Below are 19,750 nucleotides of genomic sequence, written 5' to 3'. Positions count from 1 at the left end.
GGCAGATGATATTCTGTTACCAGCAACAAAACAAAGGCCTTGATGAAACAAACACTAAACTTCAATCCTTTCAAGGGATCAAAAAATTTTTTAAGCATATCTTGATTTAAACTAGGCACCATCACTGCATTTGAGAAGCTTTAAAACAGTCCACAGTAATTCCTGGCTATTGTGGTGCATGAAAAGCTTCTCATGCCCCATATGCTCACAACACATCTGTGACCTACAGAGCACAAACAGAAGCAGAATGCTTTGCAAAGGAGCAGTGTGTAGAAGCTTTCCCAAGGAATTTTCTGTTACACTAAGTATTTGCTGCAACTATTCCATTTCACATACATGAAACCTCTCCTGATGAAACACATCATAGTTATTAAGACAGAATCAGCTGGTACAAGTTTTCTTTTGAATGTGCCTCAATCCAAAGGTAAATATACTACACAAGAATAGCACAGAACTTTTGGTCATAGAGGGAGAGCTTTTCACACTTCATATTTCAAGTGCAAATCCTAAACTCGCTGAGTTTGAGTGCAGACAGCAGTAACTCCATGGCATACTTGTCTTCTACTCCTGTAGCCCCCAGTAATTCCAGATCCCTTTCTATGAAGTTGAACACATCTGCCAATCTCTCTTCCCGCTGCTGTAAGGCAGTCCTGGCCTCATGAAGGCGTTTGCTGATTTCCTGGTACTCCTCAGGCGTGAATCTTCTGTAGGCCACACACAAAGTTCTTAGGCCTTTCTGCGAGAAAAAAAAGACTACATTCAGAGCAGACAAGATTCTGATCTAACAAGGTGTCACCAGCAATTTTTTCACTTCAAGTCACAATTTATGCTGCACGAATTTTCTTCTGATCAGCTGAGGTTGGGAGTTGGGCAAGCATATACACTCACCAAAGCAAATTCATCCACGTGTATCCTTGTTTTATCTATTTCTCCACTCTTACTACGAGGCAGAATGGAAGATTCTGCTCCCTTTGTGAATAAAAGCTTCTCCCCTAGAAAGTCAAATGAAACTGAAATTTAAAAAAATGCCCTTTTAAGAAGTTCTCAAGTGCTGCTTGTGCAATTTTTGATCACCTACCTGAGGGACTCTCCACAATGACACTCATTCGCCTGCGATTTGGATCAAACTCCAAAACATGAAGCAATTTATACCTGTATTTTGGGTTTTAAAAGAGGGAATGGGAAGAAAACATTTTTAGAAATAAGTTTCCAAAGGCAATTACTTATAAATAGACTCTTACACCACAGACCTTTCCTCAAAGTGTCATTTTTGTATAGAAACTCTGAAAGCAATGCTACCAATGCTGAACAACAATCACTGTTCATTGCTTTTTATCAGTGTATATATGCTTAATTCCATTCTGTAAGAATACAAGGTTCTTCTATTCTTCAGGAATAACTTTCTGAATACTAACTTGACATTTGGAGATTACAAGCAGCTCCTATCTACTTCCTCATCCTTCTGTCACTACTTCAAGTATAACTTTGAAAATTACATTTTGTTTCGGACAATCCTGTAAAAAATCTAGACTGTCAAAAAAGTGTGTGCCCTTGTAAGTGGATTAGTATTTGCTATGTTACCACTAGCTAAGAAAATTAATTTTAGATGTTTAAATTCTAAGTACTGCCAACTAGCTGACACAAATCAAATGAGTAAAAGGAGTTATGGCATACTACAGATATACAGTTATTAATAATTTGTACTCATTTTGGGAAAGTTTAAAATATCTAATTAGATTATGCACAGATGAGACTGATTCTGGGAACTTCTAGAGCTTGAATAAGCAATTCAGTTTCCAACTCTGCTACAGTCTCAACCTTTGAGGAATGGGCAAAGATACAAACTGTTACAACACACACCTACACAGAGTAACTCACACAAAATTCTTGCATCTCAGCTACAATTGGTAAGGAATAAGATGCAAGCTGTCTTGAAGACATCAAGGGAAAAGCATTAAACAGAGCACGCTGTGGAAAGGCAAGGTTTGCTTATGAACACAGAGGATTAAGAGGAGAATATTACATTAATCTTCACTACTGTCCTTCTAAACAATCAAGGAAAAAAAACAAATACCTCTCTGGTTTTCCAAGACTTTTTACTTCCATACTGTCTCCACTAATTCCAGTAAACACTACTCCAACCCTACAAGTAAAGAAAATATACATTTAATCACCACTTTAAACACTTTCCTGTTAAAGGAGGGAAGGGAAGATGACAAGGAAGAAAAGGAGAAACTCTTACACCCCATTACTGTACTCTACTTCTAGGGAAAATTAAGAACACCCATTTCTGCAGTATTTTATTCACATCATACTCTGACCACTGTAATTACTCAAGTATTTTCATAAATATTTTAAATCCTCACTTTATACTGCATCTAGGGGCTGTGTTTTTCGCATTTGAGCGTTTTCCCAGCAAGCTGACAGTGCCAGGCCCTGGGCTTCACCAATGTCCTGAGCCATTTCTAAGGCTGCCCTTGCAGGCAACTCCTGTGCCAGACAGTCCTGGCAGTGCTGCTCACCGGCTCGCAGCTTCCACTAAAGCCTTCTCATCTGGTGAGGAAGCATAATATTCCAGAGGGGATGTGATTCCATTGGCATGCCAGGGACCATCAGCACCATCTGTCTGATCTGCATTGATCTGCACTGTATGACACAGACAAACTGCTTTCAAGAAGAGCTCTTCCTCTTTCACCTAGAAGAAAGAAAAGATTTGATTTGTGACATTTACATATCAACCCAGTTTTGAACACACTTAAAGTGTTTTTACTTACAAATCTGCCAAGCATTTCATGTTAAATAGTCACATCCCAACATGTTTAATAAATATTATTTGTTTAGTGACACTTGAAAGCTTCAAACTATTCTGAAATTCTGATTTACGTTTGGGTTGGGTTTTTTGCGATTTTTTTATGCTAATGGTGAAAGAATATTTCTCTGAAATAAAACACTTTCCATCTAGGATAACTAATGGTGGGAAAACAAAAAAGCCTTACCAAACCACGCCTATTTCCATCTGGGGAATCTTCAGAAAATCCCTCTGGAGTTAGTTTACCATTGACCTCTTGGTACTTTATGCCATTAATGGAGCACTCTCGAAACTGCATCTCATTTTCAGTTAAAGTACCAGTTTTGTCTGTAAACACATATTCTACCTTTTGTAAAATAAAACAAAAAAACAAACTTGGCATTACACGTATCATAAAAAAAAAAACCATTACAATAATCTCCACTCACACTTTCTATTACACGCATTTTTTTTAATCATGTAAAAACCTTAACTTCTGCCATCACAGCTTTATACCTTATTTTAAAATTAATCAGAAATCATATCACAAGTAGTAAAAAGCCTGCAGTAACTTTTAATTTTAATATTAAAACCTAAGTAGAAAATAAATTTTAAAAAGCACACAGACAACATATTTTTTACCTGTCCCAATTCCTCATTGAGGTCTGAAGTATTTACTTGTGCTCTCTGGTTTGTTTCTTCATGATAGAGGTCAAGATCCCAGCCAATAAAAAAAGATCCAAGAAATTTCTGCATCTCAACAGTCACATAGAGTGAAATGGGTATGATAAAATTGTAAAGTACGAGAAAAGCAAGAAAATCTGAAATAAACCTCAGGATCTACAAGGGAAAAAAAGAAAACGTGAAGATTACCACAATGATCAGGTGAAACATGGTGACTTAATTATACTTCAATATGCATGAAAATGACAAACTGGGAGAGCCAGAGAAGCCCAAGTCCCATGTTCACACGAGAGAGACAACACTCCAGTGACAACACAGGCATCTGCAGGTTGCCCCAGCAACGTGCCTTCACACTGGGGCAAAAAGTCTGCCTTCAGATGTGACTGGAGGTTTCCATTCAAAAGTTCATTAATTTTTTGTCTCTCTACTGAATCTGTCAGGAGGCCCGCTAATAAATAGTAACTGTCATGATGATTCTTTTTTCCAGCTCTGAAAGAGTTTGGTCTGAGAAAACTAATGTGTTCCCCATTCCATCAAACAGCATCATTCATGTAAGCTTTTCTAAGAAACCCTAAATTGTGCAGGCAAACAAGTGATTTTCCATGTTGTCAGAGGAATCTGCAAGCACTCTGTTGTTTCAGAACAGCAAAGTGTCAAGAGGGTTCTTGTCTGCTGGCATTCCCCAGTGATTTGGGGGATCCAGACTACCTGAAAAGAAAGGGACCCTGTGGATTTCTTCTATGCCTCTTCAAATCATTGTGTTCCACACACATATTCCAGGCAAACACCCATCCCACAGGAGAGAAACCTCTTTTTACCAGGTATGATAATTTTAACAAACCTTGAAATGCAACGGTCTCTTTTTCATCTACCAACAAACTCAGTATCTGAACTGAACTTTGGAAAAACTCCTACAACACTTGAGTACTGAGGAAGGGAGATTAGACATGACAAAAACCAGGCCACCTCTTTCAACTCCACCAGATATTGGTGCAGGAAAACATTTTACATAAAGGAAGCATAAAAGCAGTCAACAATTTGCAAAGCTAAATAATGTCTATTATTCCTCTTTAGGGAGCATTGCTGTAAGTATTTACTAAATAATTAAAGTGGCTGACAAAAACTCAGCTAGTTCCTAAAGAGATCTTCCAAACTAAACCAGAAAACACAGATAGAAAGTGAGAGCACCAATTAATCTAAGAGAAGTAGTGACAAGTACTTAAGTTAGAGAGTTTCTTCAAGCAATGGCAATGAAATAACAATCTGCACACACAGGAGGAGAAGGACAAGGGAAAGCACTCTGAGTAAGGATATCAGCATGCTGAGAAATGCAAAGCAGATTGTGGAAGTCAACATGGGACACAGAAAAACAAAGACATGACAGAAGGAGAATGACACTGCAGAAAAACACATGGCTCTCTACATTCCTGATGGCAAAGGAATGGAAAGATTGAGGAAATACTTATCCCTGCTCTATTCCGAACTGAAAGGCTCCACAGGCTAGACTAACCTGCATAGAATTATTTCAAATTAAGCTCTTGAACTTCTTTAGACAAAGGTAGACTCATACAGAAATAAAAAATTAAAGAGAACACAGAAAAATACAGACTAATTGAAAAAAGAGATATTTCTCAGAACCACAGATTTCAGGGACACTTTAAAGTATCCCTTCAATCTCTAAAATGAACTGAGCAGGCAAGCAGGAGCTTGAGCAAAATTATACCCTTATGAAATCTCCCAAACCATCTCAACATCACAGAACGTACTAAATTCCTGAACTGTGAAATCTCTGCAAAAGAACATACACAAGAACAGCCATCCTCCTACTCTTTTCCTTTATGGAATGACAAAAGACATCCTAAAGAACAATAATTAGAACATAAACCATCAAAAATATGTCCTAACAAAGCTTTTTCAAAAGTTTTCCAAAAGTCTGGTCTTTTCATAAAGAAAAAAAAAGTCCAACCAGTAAAAGAGATAGAAATATTTCTACACAGTGGAGAGGCTACATGGGACTAACTCAAAAACCACTGAGACAATAGCACAGAGTAGCACAGAGACTTGCAAGTAGACCATGTGGTAGTTACACTCAGAATAGAGACATAATATATATGACATTGAGTGTGTATTGGTTGAGTGTTCCTCAGATATGCAACTGGGCAGAACTATGTTACCTTACTGCTGTTCCTTTCATGCTCTGTTTTTTCATTATACCAAGGCTCATCCCATTTCTCTTCAGCTTGCCATGCATACTTTAAAATAGTGCTCAGAATGGCTTCAAAGAGGAGGATTATTAGATAAATAATCAAAAAGGAATTCATGGACCTATAAAGAGGCAAAAAAAAAATAAAGCAAGAAACCAGTTTATTTTACTTCATCTGTGTGGTTACATGAATTGATCAAAAACTTGTAGGACTTTTTAAAAAAAGTGTATCCTGTGCTTGATACAGATATAAAGCTTTCATGTGAAAAGCAGGCAATAGAATGGAAAGAGATTCTACATCTCACTAAGATAAAGTCTATCTATAGCAATATGAAGACTAGATTAAGGTGCAAGAGCACCCCAACAGCTGACTTGTGCCACAAATGCAGTCCCACACTGGTCCTCTTTCTCCCCAAGGAGCCTGCAAGGATGTGCAGGAAGTACAAACAAGCACAGCAGAAACCCAGGGCTGCACCTTTCCCCAGTTAGAAGAGCACTGCCATGTGCAGCTGAGCATTTAACCCAGGTCACAGCAGAATAGTCACACCTAGTTCTTCATACAGTTGTTTGTATGTAGCTAGATATTTGCACAAGAATGCCGGGGGCTCTCTCAGGTTTTTAGTAACTGGAAAAAAGGCAACATACCAAAACTCCTTTTTCTTTTAAAATAAATAATGAGATTCAATATAAGTATCTATTATATTAACACTTATTCTGCAACCAGAGCAAGCTTGGATATTCCCACTTTGTACACAACTAAAGAATGAAATACCAATAAATGGATTTTATCTTATAGCTTCCTACTGAAGGCAGGGCAATTAACACTCTCTTCCTTTTGCCTATAACTCAATGATGAGACCACTGGGGTTTTAAGGTTACACAGGAAAAACTAAGTTAAAGCTCTACAAATAAGAGAGATATTAGAAAATAAACATACTTTTCTACTGCTGACCGTTTCTGAGATTTACTCTTGTAATTTAATGCCATCTTTGTCTCCATACCTGTATACACAGCAACACCTGGGAAGGAAGGGGGGAAGAGTCAGACTTCTTTTTCTGCAGAAATACAGTTTGCAGAATTTTTCATTTTAGAGATATAGGATAAAAGCAAAACGTGGTACTACTTCTGTGTTTACTACAAGACAGTATTTTGTACTATTTGCAAGACTCTTCTATAGTAAAAGACTACTACTGAAGTAATTTTAACACCTACTTTAATACCATTCATTATTATGACTGTACTTCTCTTCAATATGTATTTTATGGAAATCAGCATGGTAAATCTCAGGAGAAAGCCTTGAACAATAGGTAACAGTAAGAACAGTCATTTATCTATTGAAGTTAAGTTATTCCTTTATCAAACCACTTCAAATATTTTCACAGAGCAGAGCTGGAACTTTGTATCCTTAGAGGGTCTTCAGCATAATATCATTACTTTCATCTATAATCATATCCCCTCAGGTAATAGTCAGCAAGATTATTACAATTTCTTCAGTGCATGTAGAATTAAAACCCAGTTCATCAACATGCTTTAAGAAGAGAATACTCATTAAATATTTAGATGTCTACAAACCAAATATTTCTTTAGTGTTTTTTAATCTTGCTCCACGAAGTAAGAGACTTTCAGGCCCAAGAGGTCTAAAAAGAAATAGACATATCAGCATGTAAAACATCAGCTGTTCTGTATTCTGGAGGATACTGAAATCCAGTTTCCTATGCAAAGCTGTCCTATATCCCATATAAATTCCCAATGCAGCAACTCAATCAGTGATCTTACCCCTTCCACTACACCTCCCACATGTCCCCACAGAGCTCTGTTTCCTTTCACATCTCCTTTGGTCACTGCCATACTCCCCCACCACTGTTCCATATCCCATAACTACTGACTGAGCTAAATATTCCAAATGGCTGGTTCAGAGAGACCAAAAAGGTACTTGGGAAGGAAGCAGGCAAGAAACCATTCAAGCTCACAGTGCACTCAAAGTGCTGGTTTAGGTTTGGCTAATTTGCCAGTCCTCTACTCCTCTGTCATACTGAATTTTCTAGAAAGTTCAAAATCTATTCATACCAAAGAAACAAACAATTAGATGGACACCGCCACAGCAGTGGCAGCTTTGTTTCCTAACACAGGAGATAAATTTCAGGATGTAAAATAGATGCCTTTTCCTCACATCTATCGCAATACAATAATACATTCATTTCTTTGGCTAAGTTCACCGCAAGCAGCGCTGTGAAAATAAGGGTCTAGTTAGAAACAAGGTTAATATAAGGTTAGAACCATATGTTCTACTGCAGCAGCTGTATCATCTTTAGAAACTGCCAGCAGGGCTGGTTTCAAATTTAAAAAAAGGTATTTTTCCCACTACTTCTAATGAAAGCAGAAATTTAACAACTGCAGTGGCCAGATTGACATACTGGGTAGAAACAAAATAATTAAAAGTTCAGATGCTAAGTGCTTTGGCATGCAAGCCCTTGGGTTTACCCTACTTTTCCTTTAGCTGTGCCACATGCAGGCCATGATCACTATTATATAAACAAAGCTCTTAAACTTGAACTCCCTTTGAAAATATAACATGAAGTTACTCAAAACAACCAAAGCTAAACCCACAACCCACCTCCCACAGTCAAAAATTTAACTTAAATGTTTCTGCAAATGTAAAAGTTACCACTACAAATACCATGTGTACCAATTATACACACAGATTCTGATGGATTCTTTAAATTAAGCATACATATGTTAATACACTAGGCTAGACTCAGACTTGAACTGAAATTTTGAACTAAAAGCGATTAAATGCTTGAGCATTTAGAATTTTCATATAAGAAACACAATTTATATTTCTGGATTCAATTATGTACAACCATCCTGACAAATCCAAAATACCAAATCTGAATCAGTGCAACACAGACCAGACAAATTTATCTTAGATAGATGATACAGCTCCATTAAGTAGTCAGAACTTGCAATTATTTTTTTCACATCCCTTTTAACAGCTCTGTTTTACACTGTCAACTGAATTATTTTGACAGATTATCCAAATGTTGCACCTGTCATGACTGGCAGTAATGAGTTCTGAAAAGCTCTCAATGAAGTAGTAAAAATGACTTTAGAAAACAGCTGAGTGGGTTTTTGGGGGTGCCATGGGTGGGGCTTTTTGGTGAGGGTGGCTAAGCCACTGAACTTAGGGCCAAGTAACCTGGCTGCTACAGTTCCATATTTCTTGCAAAACCACTGACAACTCCTCAATTCACTCTGAACTCCATGTCACTCCCATCCAAAGCTGACAGATGTTTGCCAGCCTCAGACTGAGAGACATTCAGTTCCTCGGACTGAAGGCAGGCATTACAAGGAAAACAGTACTGGTTTATTATTCAAGTATAAATTTCACAAAAAAAAAGTGTAAAAGACAACATTTTGGACATCAGAGAAATGAAAGAACCATAACAGATTTACCTGTTTCTGTGACAAATTTACACACAGCACTTCACCTTTTCAGAAGAGGTGACCAAGTTTTTTTGAAAGCTGGACAATCAACAACTCTCAAGATAAAATAATGCTAAATATTTCTGAAAATTTGGCAATTTCTTGTGAGTGATTTCTACATCTTTATTTCAAACCATGATCCTTCTCACTCCTATCCTCTTGTGGTGGGGGGAACTGAATGAATAGCTGTTTGGATGCCTTGCCAGTAGCTGGGACTAACCCATAGCAATTAGAAATCTTTCCAGGAAGGAGAAATGGAAGTCTGTAAATGGCTTCACATCTTTATTTTTTTATATGCACATGTGTTTGTTACTTGCTGTGACTGCACAAGGAAAGGTTGCCTGTGACAGATGTAAGCACATATCTGCCCAGTCCAGCTGCAGTTTGAAATAGATACTAAAAATTACAAATCTGCACCAGAGGCTTTGTTGTATTAGGAATTTCTAGGGATTTCAACTGCAGAAAATCCTTCTCAGTGCCTCTGATGAAAGGGGATCTGTTGTAGTATAGAGAATATGTCAGTGGAAACTGTTTCAGATCAATAAAAGCTTTAATTAATAAATAACAACAAAGTTATCACCTGATTACCAGCACCAAAAAAATTACCCACTTTGCAACAGCCAAGCTTTTCAGAACTCTTGTATTAAATCTGTAAAACTGGGTAGAAGTGAACTTCTTTCACTTATTTTTAATCATCTCCATCTGAGGTATGCAGCTGTAGTTGATACTTTTAGAAAAAATACCTTTTTCACATATTCAACCACCTCCACATGTTCTAAATAATCATCTTATACAATTTTACTCACCGTACTATTTCTTCAGCTTGTTGACTTACAGTTATTCTTCCAACAAATCTATGAAAGAAGGATATGTCTTAGAAGTATCTACATAAAGATTCAAAAATGTAAAACCCTTCTATCTACAAAAAAGTCATTAATGGTTCACAAGCAAAAAATAAATCAACTTTTATTAACAATCAAACTAAACCAATATGGCAAAACTGGCAATAATTTTACAAGAGACATTTAGCAACAGAAACATTTATCCCTCAACAGAATAGGCATTTGAGAAAGCTTATTAACTCTGATTAATTACCACAAAAGATCCTATTTCTATTAATTTAAAACAGATTGTGACTTCTTGATGATTCAGTACGAAATAATTCCTCAACAAATATAAGTTTGCACACTATCCACCAGAAATAGTAACTTTTCATTTAATAAAGACAATCCACTACATATTTAAAAATCTGACATGCACATACTTAGCATGACTCCAGTCACAAAAAGGGACACAAACTTCGATAGTGATTGTACCTTAATTTGCTAAATATCAAATATTTGAACATCTGTTCCAACTGAGTATCTTAGTTTTAAAAAACTTAATATTTCTCAAAGATCTCCAAGCTTACTTAAGAACAGCTGTGATAATATACTTGGATTTTAAAAACTATTACTTCATAGCTACCATTTTCCATTATACAATTCAGAAGAAACTTGGATGGGAACATAACTTTTGCTACCATGATACTGCTTTACAGAGTCTACGACCTTGCCTGCTGATGTTAAAGCACACTTAGATATCTCTGTTTTTAATCTAAGGTTTTGCTGCTGAAGAATGGAGTTCAAATCTTCTCTGCAGCATATGCAAAATAAATATGAGCAACACATATGCTTAGAATTAGACTTGATTCAATCCCACTTCATCATATCCTATACAATATTGAAACCTCCTGGCAGAACATTATAGAACTTTCTTCAACCTGATGAGACTGTAGGCCATTTAATTCTTTAAAATCTAGAAACAAGTTAACTGATTAGAACTTAAATGTATATAATTAAAACAAAAAACATAAATATTATAATGTCTGGGTTACTACACATTACTCAAATTTCACTTGTCCTTTTCAACATTCAGTAAGTACATATGTATAAACACAACCTGATTATTAAAACCTAAAATTCAAGCAGATGGCTGAAACTATTTTAATCCTAGAAAGACCTGTAACATTCTGAGTATTAAACATCTCATTTTGATTTAATTTCAAAATATTTACTAATAAAGTGATACCTGTATAGATCTGCTTCTGGCTGCTGACATTCTATAACAGCTACCAGTTTGTCCAGATTGGCAACAGACTGCAGCACTGCTGTTTCTGGGACTGCAACGTGTGTCTGTAAAACAGTGCCCATCGGGTTACTGCAGGACTACCAGGCAGCAGGGCAGGTATTTCAACATGCTGAATGAAAAATGGCATCACAAATTAACTACATTCTATTTCACAGAAGTAACCCAGACCTTAAGATTGGTCTCTCCATCCAAACTTGCAGTGGTAACATGGCATGAACCGTCCACTCGGTCAGACGACAGCAGCACCAGATCAACAGGGAAAGTCTCATCTTTGGCTACTCTGACAATGTCCCCCACCTAACAAAGTGAACACAGGCCAGAAAGATACAAAGAGGTTTAAAGAGCAGAATTCATTTCAGCATTGTCACCAAACTACAATGATTAGCAACAAAACAAGAGTTTTAGCTGTGTAATACACAATGTTCAATCTGTCCTTTACCCGGATGTTTTTAGATCTGGTTTTCACAAGGCCACCACTTCGAACAACATAAACGGGAGCACCGTTGACTTCATTGTCTGCTTTATGTCGTAACCAGTCCTCATAGCCCTGTGGAAAACACATAGAAATCTACTTATTAAGCAAGAAAACTAAAATATAGATTAAATTTAATCTACTAAACAAATGTGTTCCAACTACTTCCTGCATTGTCTGAATACAGTTACTAACTTCTCTTGAGTTTCTGCTCCAGCTGTTACCCAAGAACCTGTGAACCTCTTAATTTTGTCACTTTATACAAACATGTAAAGGCAAATAAAGTAGCAGAAGTGGTGAAGAAACTTAAAAGCCCCATGTTCTCTTAAAACAAACAGGCAATGACATTTTCTGCAGATCAGATGACCAAGCACTCAATAAATCTTTGATCTATATGGATTATTACACCACAAAACTGGAGACAGTCAGTCCTCAGGCTCCTTTGTGGATTCCTTTTTTTTTAGAAATTACTTTCTCAAGTCCTACCATATAGCACTTCTTATAGTTACTGCCATAACGCATTCATGAAATCTTAAGATTTAATTCTGTATGACATGCTGTTGACACATCAGCTCTGCCCAGCAAGAGAAGACGACTGAGAAGATTTTCACTCTTTCTGAGTCCTAATGGAACAGTCTGCAGCAATTGAGCTTTAAACTGACAAACTAAACAGCTTTCCTTTTCCTGATACTTAGGCACTCTTTATCCCATGCACACATATGTGCAAACACTCAAGATTGTGAATCTAAGTATACTACTCCCTTCCTATTTTCCTAAAGTATGAATCCACTGCTTATTTAATCTAATAGCATTAGACCATAGTAGGATAATTATCTCTGATCCCCAAGTCTGGGTACTGTTTGGAAAGCCCCACTAGCAAGCACAGGAAATGTATCAACCATGCAGGAAGTTCAACTGTCTCTCACAACCTGGCAAGACTCCTGCAACTAATCTGCAATAATAGAGACTTCCTAAAATGCTTTTCTGTAGGTATAAGAACTGTGAAAGAGATAAAAAATGTTTCCTTGGAAGTCTGCAGACAGAAGAAGGCAGCTGTGTGGAACAGCAGGTGTAATTCCAATTCATCCTACAAACATTGTATCAATGTCATAGTACAAGAAGTACTAATACAGATGCAGTTTAGAGTGTCCTGTGGTTGACTGGAGTTTGTAGGAAAAGTTATATGATGAAATTTGCATGTTAAAAGTAGTTTTGTAGTTCTATCTTCACCCATCTCTACTGTTACTAGCACAAAAGCATAAGGACAGCACAACCACACTACCTGTCTTTGAAAAGAAAGATGAAAGAGAGGAGGAATGGGGAAAAGATAAGAACTTTATATGCCAAATGTTTCAAAAACAATAATTAAGAAGTGTGCAGTAACAGCAGCCATACAGAGAAATACTGGGACATCAGAATCCTAAAGTCCCTAAATATGACTCTTTTAAGAATCTTTCCTAAGCAGTATGAAAAAGCAAGAGCCAGTACCTACAGCTCCTTGTTAAAGGTGACTGACAGAAGAAAACAAGGATTTAACTAACATTCAGTAACCTTGGGGCATTTCTCTCAAACCTGAACAGCTGAGCAATGTGGGCATTTGGCAAAGAACTGAAACTGACCTTCTTTAGAAAGTACAGATTTCAGCGCTTTCTCCATCTGACACCTCCTGCCTCCAACACGAGGGTGACACCTCACACCAGGGAATTCTTAAGAGCCAACTTAGTGTGGTCAGTTCACATTCCCCCCAAATTTACCTACTGCAGCATTTTTGAGAGGTCCTTATCCTCACTTGAAAACATTGGAAAAATACAGTCCAAAGAAAGATGCAAGAGGAATACAGGGAATGTTGCCTACTTGCAAGAAAATAAAGATCAAAATTCCTCAATTAAATTTTATTCTTAAATCCTGCTTAAATAACTGCAATAATGTAATTGAGAAAATATCTGCATTTTTTTTATTACCAGGTTTTTCATTCTCAGTTTAGGTCTATAGTTAATCAAAACCAGCAAAAGCAGTTGTTTATAATTTACTTGGCAGTCAAATAAACATCTGTGTTCCATCAGCTAAATACCTATGAACTTATTAAAATGCACTGTTTCCTAAAGTTCCTTGGGAAATATCTTTATTTTGTTGTATTTGGGTTTGGGTATTTTTTTAAAACTTTTTGTTCTGTTTTTATTTATTTGCTAACTTTGAACTCCTTGGAGGACTGCATACAGATCTTCAGAGGCATAAGGAGGAAGGTGCTCTGGCTAACAAGACAGACAAAATGACACAGCATGAGCTGCATCACTTTGCAGTTTTGTATGCCCTTCTTCTGACCTAGGTGAAATTACACTTCCAAGTAGAAAAAGTTCTGTCTCCTTGGCTGAGACTGAAATAAGGCTGAGTTCTGAGATTTGCAAGAGGTGCCACATTCACCAGTCTTCTGGAAGGCAAGAGACTTGTTCTATCCACTGCCAAGCTTCTCAAATCTTCCAATGATTAATGCTTCTATTTTACCCTTTCATGTTTTGACAGAATACTAAATTATAGTTTTAACATTTATCCTGACATAACTTTATATAGAACTAGTGCCCCACAGCTTTCAAAAAGGGGTTCTTTCCTTAAAATCTGCTTCCAATTACACTTTTGGTTTAGAGAAAATGGGAACTGATTTTGAGGCAATACTGGGGATTTTTTCCTCTGCACTCCAACAGATTTATCTTTCTCCCTTGTCTGAGGGCACCCTGTTGGAAATAGCAAAATTCATTGTCCCTTCAAGATAACAACCTGTGAATATTGCTTGCCTCCTTTGCAGCAAGTAGGAGAAACATGAGAGTCCATTAGATCAGTTTAGGTGGTTCCAATAGTCCTTGCAGACATATTGAGACAGCCAGAAAATCTCTAGATGCCTGGCAAGTCATGAATGATTTGAAGCTTCCAGAAGGAATGACAGAATCTCTGTTCTTTGAAATTGATGATAAGAGAGTTAAATTTCCCAAAGTAAGATTGTACATCTGTAAGCAAGGTGGTGTAAAAGTTATTTTGGACTATTTTAGACTTGCACAAGTCCAGTTTCTTTCTGGAAAAAGTGATGTAATATTTATAACTCTGTTTCATAATCTCTTTTAGTTCACACAGTTTTATTATCCATTGCCTACTTATGCTTATGGCTTTTGAACATGTGATTTTTTGGAGGGTGATGGTAACAACTGCAATTAAACAGGATTAGGGCATTCTACATATCCAAATTGCACAGCAACTAGATGAAATATTAGTACAAATGTTAGTCCAGCATTAAGAACTACTTTGTCCCAAACACCTTTCTATCTTCTTGAAAGCTAGAACTATTTTTACTTTTGCCCTATTTCTGGGTGGCTTTGGGTCTTTCCGGCACAGAAGGCAAATTGAAATTCTGGTTACAGCTCTGAAACAGTCTCCTGCTTATTTTTCAGTTGCAAGGCTGCATGTATTCCCGACAGCACTGTCAAACCCCTTGAAGAGGACAGTTCCTGAAAATTACCTCCCTGAAGAAGAGATTGTAATTTTTATCCACATCACTTCTTTATTTATGAGCTTGCTTCTTTCTCCTCTTGCTTTAAAGGCATTCTTTTCTTTTTACATTCTGATTCCAGAGGCTCTAGGTCTCAGTAGGATGTAATATGGTGCTTGAACAAAATTCCTATTAAACTCAGAAGACTTGCCTTATTTCAAGTGCTATGAAACACTCCAAACTGTTATATGCAACTAAGATCAGGAGCTTTCTAAACCAGAGCTTTTACCTGGTACAGGATCACAGCTAATACACATTTTACACCATAAAACATACCCCTTGGGGCAAAATTTGCCTTTTAACTACTGACAAACACAGACTGCACCACTGCTTCATCCGCCCAAGCTCCTCTCTCAGGGTGTGATGTGGGAGGACTTGTTCTAACAGGCTGCGAGGTGTGCCAAAGGAATAAGTGAGGAGCTTTCAGAAAAGGTCTGATAACAAGTGACATGTAATGTTTAGACAAAAATGCTGCCTGACAGTCATCCACTGTCCATTTTAGGGTACTGCAGTGAGTCACTGAGTGCTTGACAATCAACCAAATGCTGAAGCTCAAGCATCTAACTAGAAACAGTAAATCAAAAAAAGTTTCTAAAAATTACATCATTTTTATGTATTTTTGTATCTAAGCACTATCCTGGTCAGACTCTGTTAAGTAACTTCACTTCAGTAGGACTTCATGCTGCAAGATTTTTCCCCTTTACCTGTTTTATGGCTGTCACAGTTATGACAAAGAATAATGGCAATCCACTGGTAATAGGACTGGTAGGGGTATCTATCATGAGCTAAAAGAAAAGAAAATACAAAAATTAGTCCAAATTTTATTTTTACAATTTCACTTTCAACAAAAAATAAAAAAAAAAAAAAAAAAAAAAAAAAAAAAAAAAAAAAAAAAAAAACAAATGAAGCAAGATGACAACTATTTTCCAAACTCTTTATTATAACCTGTGAGTATTTTTAGTGCATTTCCTGCAGAATTTCTCAAGCAGAACTTGGTTTCTGACAACTAAATAATACATCAATAAGGATGCAAGCAAATATTTTAGGGTATAGAGAAGCCTTAGTCACATTTGTAAAGCATGTGACAATTTTAAGGGTCCTTACTAAAATGAAGATATAATTTCATCCACAAAAGTTAATTCAAAAGCATATTACACAGGAAGGAAATCTACACTTCATTGAGCTGTTTCAACGCTCTATATGATCTACTGCTTACCAGCAATGTAGAGTATAACATCATCCACTTTAGAAGTGAAAATAAAGTTAAGAACAGTAATTTCCCATGGTTTCAATATTACAGAACACTTTTTTTAGACTGCACCTTTCTGGTTGCCCCAAGTTAACATGCAGTTTTTACAATTTGTGCTATTATTGCTGACATGCCAAAAGTGCAGTGGACACACTAAGGTTCTGTATGTGGGGGGGATGTTAGTGGTTCTCCTCTGCTGCAGGAAAAAATCAACATGGTCAAGTGCTGTAAAGGAAAAATACACAAGAACTATTCAAAATCACAGATACTGATTTGATCCACTTTACCTGAGACTTATGGCATTGCTTTGGGAATCATTAAAGAAAAAAAAAGTCATACATGAAGTTTACTCTATTACTGGGGAAGAACTTCACAGAGAAAACAGATCATGCCACTTTACAATGCACACATGAGGTTTTTGGTTGTTTTTTTTTCACTGAAACAGACAATTTATAGAACACAACAAAAAAGAGACCTAGCCTGTAATACTGTCTGTTCTTTAACTGTAGCACTACAATTTCAGCTTGGCAGCATTTTGACCAAGAAAAACCTTACCAAAAGCATCTGATTTTCATGGCATTTCTGCCATCTTTACTCGCTCACTCTTTATCAAGAGAGGCTCATACATGAAAATTAAGCAGGTTTTTTGCTGGTGGAATTGTCATGTTTCACCAGGACACCATGGCCTTCTGCCTGCCATGCAGCTGGACACAGATCCTTGACACACCTCATGTCACCAAAATGCAGTCTGTCACCTTGTTTTGGGCATGCACAAGTGTGGTGAACAAAGTGGACTGGACTGTGCTGCAAGTTGAAATCACACAACGAGACCCTGCCCCAGCTCTGCCATCCCCAGTGGAAAAGGTGGTAGTGACAGACACTGCATCTTGGCCACACAAGATTCATAGGACAGGGAAGGTGCCATGGTGGTCAGATTTAAAAGGCAGATTTGCCTCATAAAAAGAAAAAAAGTTAGATATTAATGAACTTCCAAAAGGGATTTGAATAAAAACAGAATTCCATTCAAACAAATGAACAAAAATTACTTCAACATTTCTGCTGTTCTGTTTCAAAGAACACAGACACACAGATAAGACACTTCCTATACACGTAAGGGCATCCACTTGACACAAACTGAGAGAATAGGATTAGACTCAGAACAGAATTTCTGCCCTTAGATCCTTATTTGTTCATGGATGTCACATTTAGATACTACTGAAAGGCAACAATTTGAAAGAACTGTGACACAACATTGAACAGAAGAGATAAATCTGCATTGAAAAGAAATAAAAGCCAAGCTGTCTGTGATAACTTTAATAACATTTATGTTCCATCTTCAGCATCTCCCTGTCTTCCTCATGCTACAAATATGTTAAACAGCATGAAACATTGCAACAGGAATGACATAATATTCTTAACTAGGAAGATGTGATGGACAACACATTTTGTTAGGCCAAGCTAGAACTGAATGATTTCAGTCTAGCACAGGAATTTTCAGCCCAGAAATGTCCTTCTTTCTAAATGTGAAAGATCAAGGGACACAGGAGGCAATGGATTAAAAGCTGCAGACCTGGCCCTGATACTGAAAACTTACACAAGCACAGACAATTTTATGAACTCTTCACTATCCCCATTCTTTGTCAAATGAAGTGCCATCTTTTTCAGATGCACATTAAATGTTGGTTTATTACTTAAATACACACTTAAATACATTAGCATTCATGAAGATGAAACCTAAGGATAATATTTAAATTTGGACATAATTATTTTTAAAGTTATGTTCTTTTCCTAGAGAAACTAGAAATGTTTTGGTTTTTTTTTTAATTAGACAGAATATATAAGTAGAGAAGTTAAATTCATAGAACAAAAAATCAGTGGCAGAATTTGCAACAAAAAATGCAATTTCCTGAGTATTATTTAACTTACCTGAACCAAAAATATAATGAGAAAATAAAAGTTGGCTACTCTTCTGAACTGCTCAAATAAGTTTTTTGGAACAAAATTCCACACTGTATACTGAAGGGAAAAAAAGGAGAGAGAGATGAATAATTACAACACAATGCACATTTTTTTCAGTGAAATTCAGTTCTGCTCCCACTGAACTCTCCTAACCTAAATGTTCTCATTCCCCAGGTCCCCTCCCCCAGACCTTGCTCTTTCCCCACACAGAACTGCTGCATCCAATTTTTGTTCATTTTAAGTATAGCTAGCAGGGAAGCAGGGGTAGCAACTGCATTTCTTCTACAGGCCAAGTCTAAAATGTTTTCCTCCAACCAGGACAGGGGCAGCTGGAGTCATTTGGCTGCTTGTGTCCTGGGTAGGAGGAAGGAAATTAATTTCTGCAGCTGTAACATTCCCTCCAACACTACAGTGATGAGGCACATCCCCACCATCAGCTCTATTGATTTCAATCCAAGGACACACCGGGAGGGAATCCGCAACTGCAGTCCACTGCTGATTTATTTTATGCAGAGTACTGGCTTTCAATCTGGCTGTTTTAAAAATCCTCATAACCAGCTTCAGTCTGCCTTTTAAGTAGTTTGGGCAACACTGGTTGAAACACTACTTTTCATCAGAAAGCCTGACCAACTTGCTTAATTGCTCTGTACTTGAGGTTTGAGGAAAGAAGGGTGGGACAATGAGACAAACTACACATGAAGCAACCCAGCTTTTTCCTCAAAACAGTTGAGAGTTTGTTTCATTTTGAACACTGCATAAACACCACTAGACATAATACAGACACATCTGTATTATGCACATCTGCCACACAACTTCTTAAGTAACATATCAAGTGCTTTTGCCATGACAAATTGATTCCTTACCTTGGATGATATGATTCTGTTGTCTGCAAACTTCTGAGGAACATAATGGCCATGTTGGGGAAAACGATTTGCTATATAAATAGTTCTTGTGTCGCTTTGATGCGGTGGGTCAAAACCCTAGAATATAAAATCAAAAAAAGAGATAATTAAGAAAGCAGATTATATTAACTGCTGTTTTGTAAAATTCTGTGGAAAAGCACATTCAGAAGTCAAGCAGCAGGTTTCAAACAGTAAAGAATATTACTGTATAAAATTGAAGTCTGCTGTGTCCAGACGATTTTCAAAAACTGTGGGAAAAACCCCCAAAATGTCAATTCTGAGGTTGTATACTCATTCTGAAAAAACAAAAGAAAAAAGCCCTGTCTCAAGGATAGAGAACACTTG

The 19,750-nt window shown here is 37.0% G+C and overlaps 1 protein-coding gene across 3 annotated transcripts in view; it reads right to left on the bottom strand.

Moving 5' to 3' along the window:
• ATP11B (ATPase phospholipid transporting 11B (putative)) overlaps positions 1 to 19,750 on the bottom strand; it is a 61,052-nt gene that overhangs the window by 26,507 nt on the left and 14,795 nt on the right. For all 3 annotated transcript variants that reach the window (XM_056499324.1, XM_056499322.1, XM_056499323.1), the window contains exons 2-18: positions 19,367 to 19,483; positions 18,471 to 18,560; positions 16,000 to 16,080; positions 11,728 to 11,835; positions 11,457 to 11,585; positions 11,229 to 11,332; positions 9,965 to 10,012; positions 7,248 to 7,312; positions 6,613 to 6,694; positions 5,647 to 5,797; positions 3,431 to 3,628; positions 2,997 to 3,155; positions 2,523 to 2,695; positions 2,075 to 2,143; positions 1,079 to 1,152; positions 889 to 992; positions 555 to 736 (exon numbers count right to left, since the gene is read on the bottom strand). In XM_056499324.1, coding sequence (XP_056355299.1) covers positions 555 to 736; positions 889 to 992; positions 1,079 to 1,152; positions 2,075 to 2,143; positions 2,523 to 2,695; positions 2,997 to 3,155; positions 3,431 to 3,628; positions 5,647 to 5,797; positions 6,613 to 6,694; positions 7,248 to 7,312; positions 9,965 to 10,012; positions 11,229 to 11,332; positions 11,457 to 11,585; positions 11,728 to 11,835; positions 16,000 to 16,080; positions 18,471 to 18,560; positions 19,367 to 19,483 — 1,934 coding nt within the window. The remainder of the gene's footprint in view (positions 1 to 554; positions 737 to 888; positions 993 to 1,078; positions 1,153 to 2,074; positions 2,144 to 2,522; positions 2,696 to 2,996; positions 3,156 to 3,430; positions 3,629 to 5,646; positions 5,798 to 6,612; positions 6,695 to 7,247; positions 7,313 to 9,964; positions 10,013 to 11,228; positions 11,333 to 11,456; positions 11,586 to 11,727; positions 11,836 to 15,999; positions 16,081 to 18,470; positions 18,561 to 19,366; positions 19,484 to 19,750) is intronic.

Source organism: Oenanthe melanoleuca, chromosome 9 (genome assembly GCF_029582105.1).
Source record: "Oenanthe melanoleuca isolate GR-GAL-2019-014 chromosome 9, OMel1.0, whole genome shotgun sequence".
NCBI lineage: Eukaryota > Metazoa > Chordata > Aves > Passeriformes > Muscicapidae > Oenanthe > Oenanthe melanoleuca.
The sequence above is the reverse complement of the archived record's forward strand: the minus strand, read 5'-3'. Positions and strand labels throughout refer to the sequence as shown.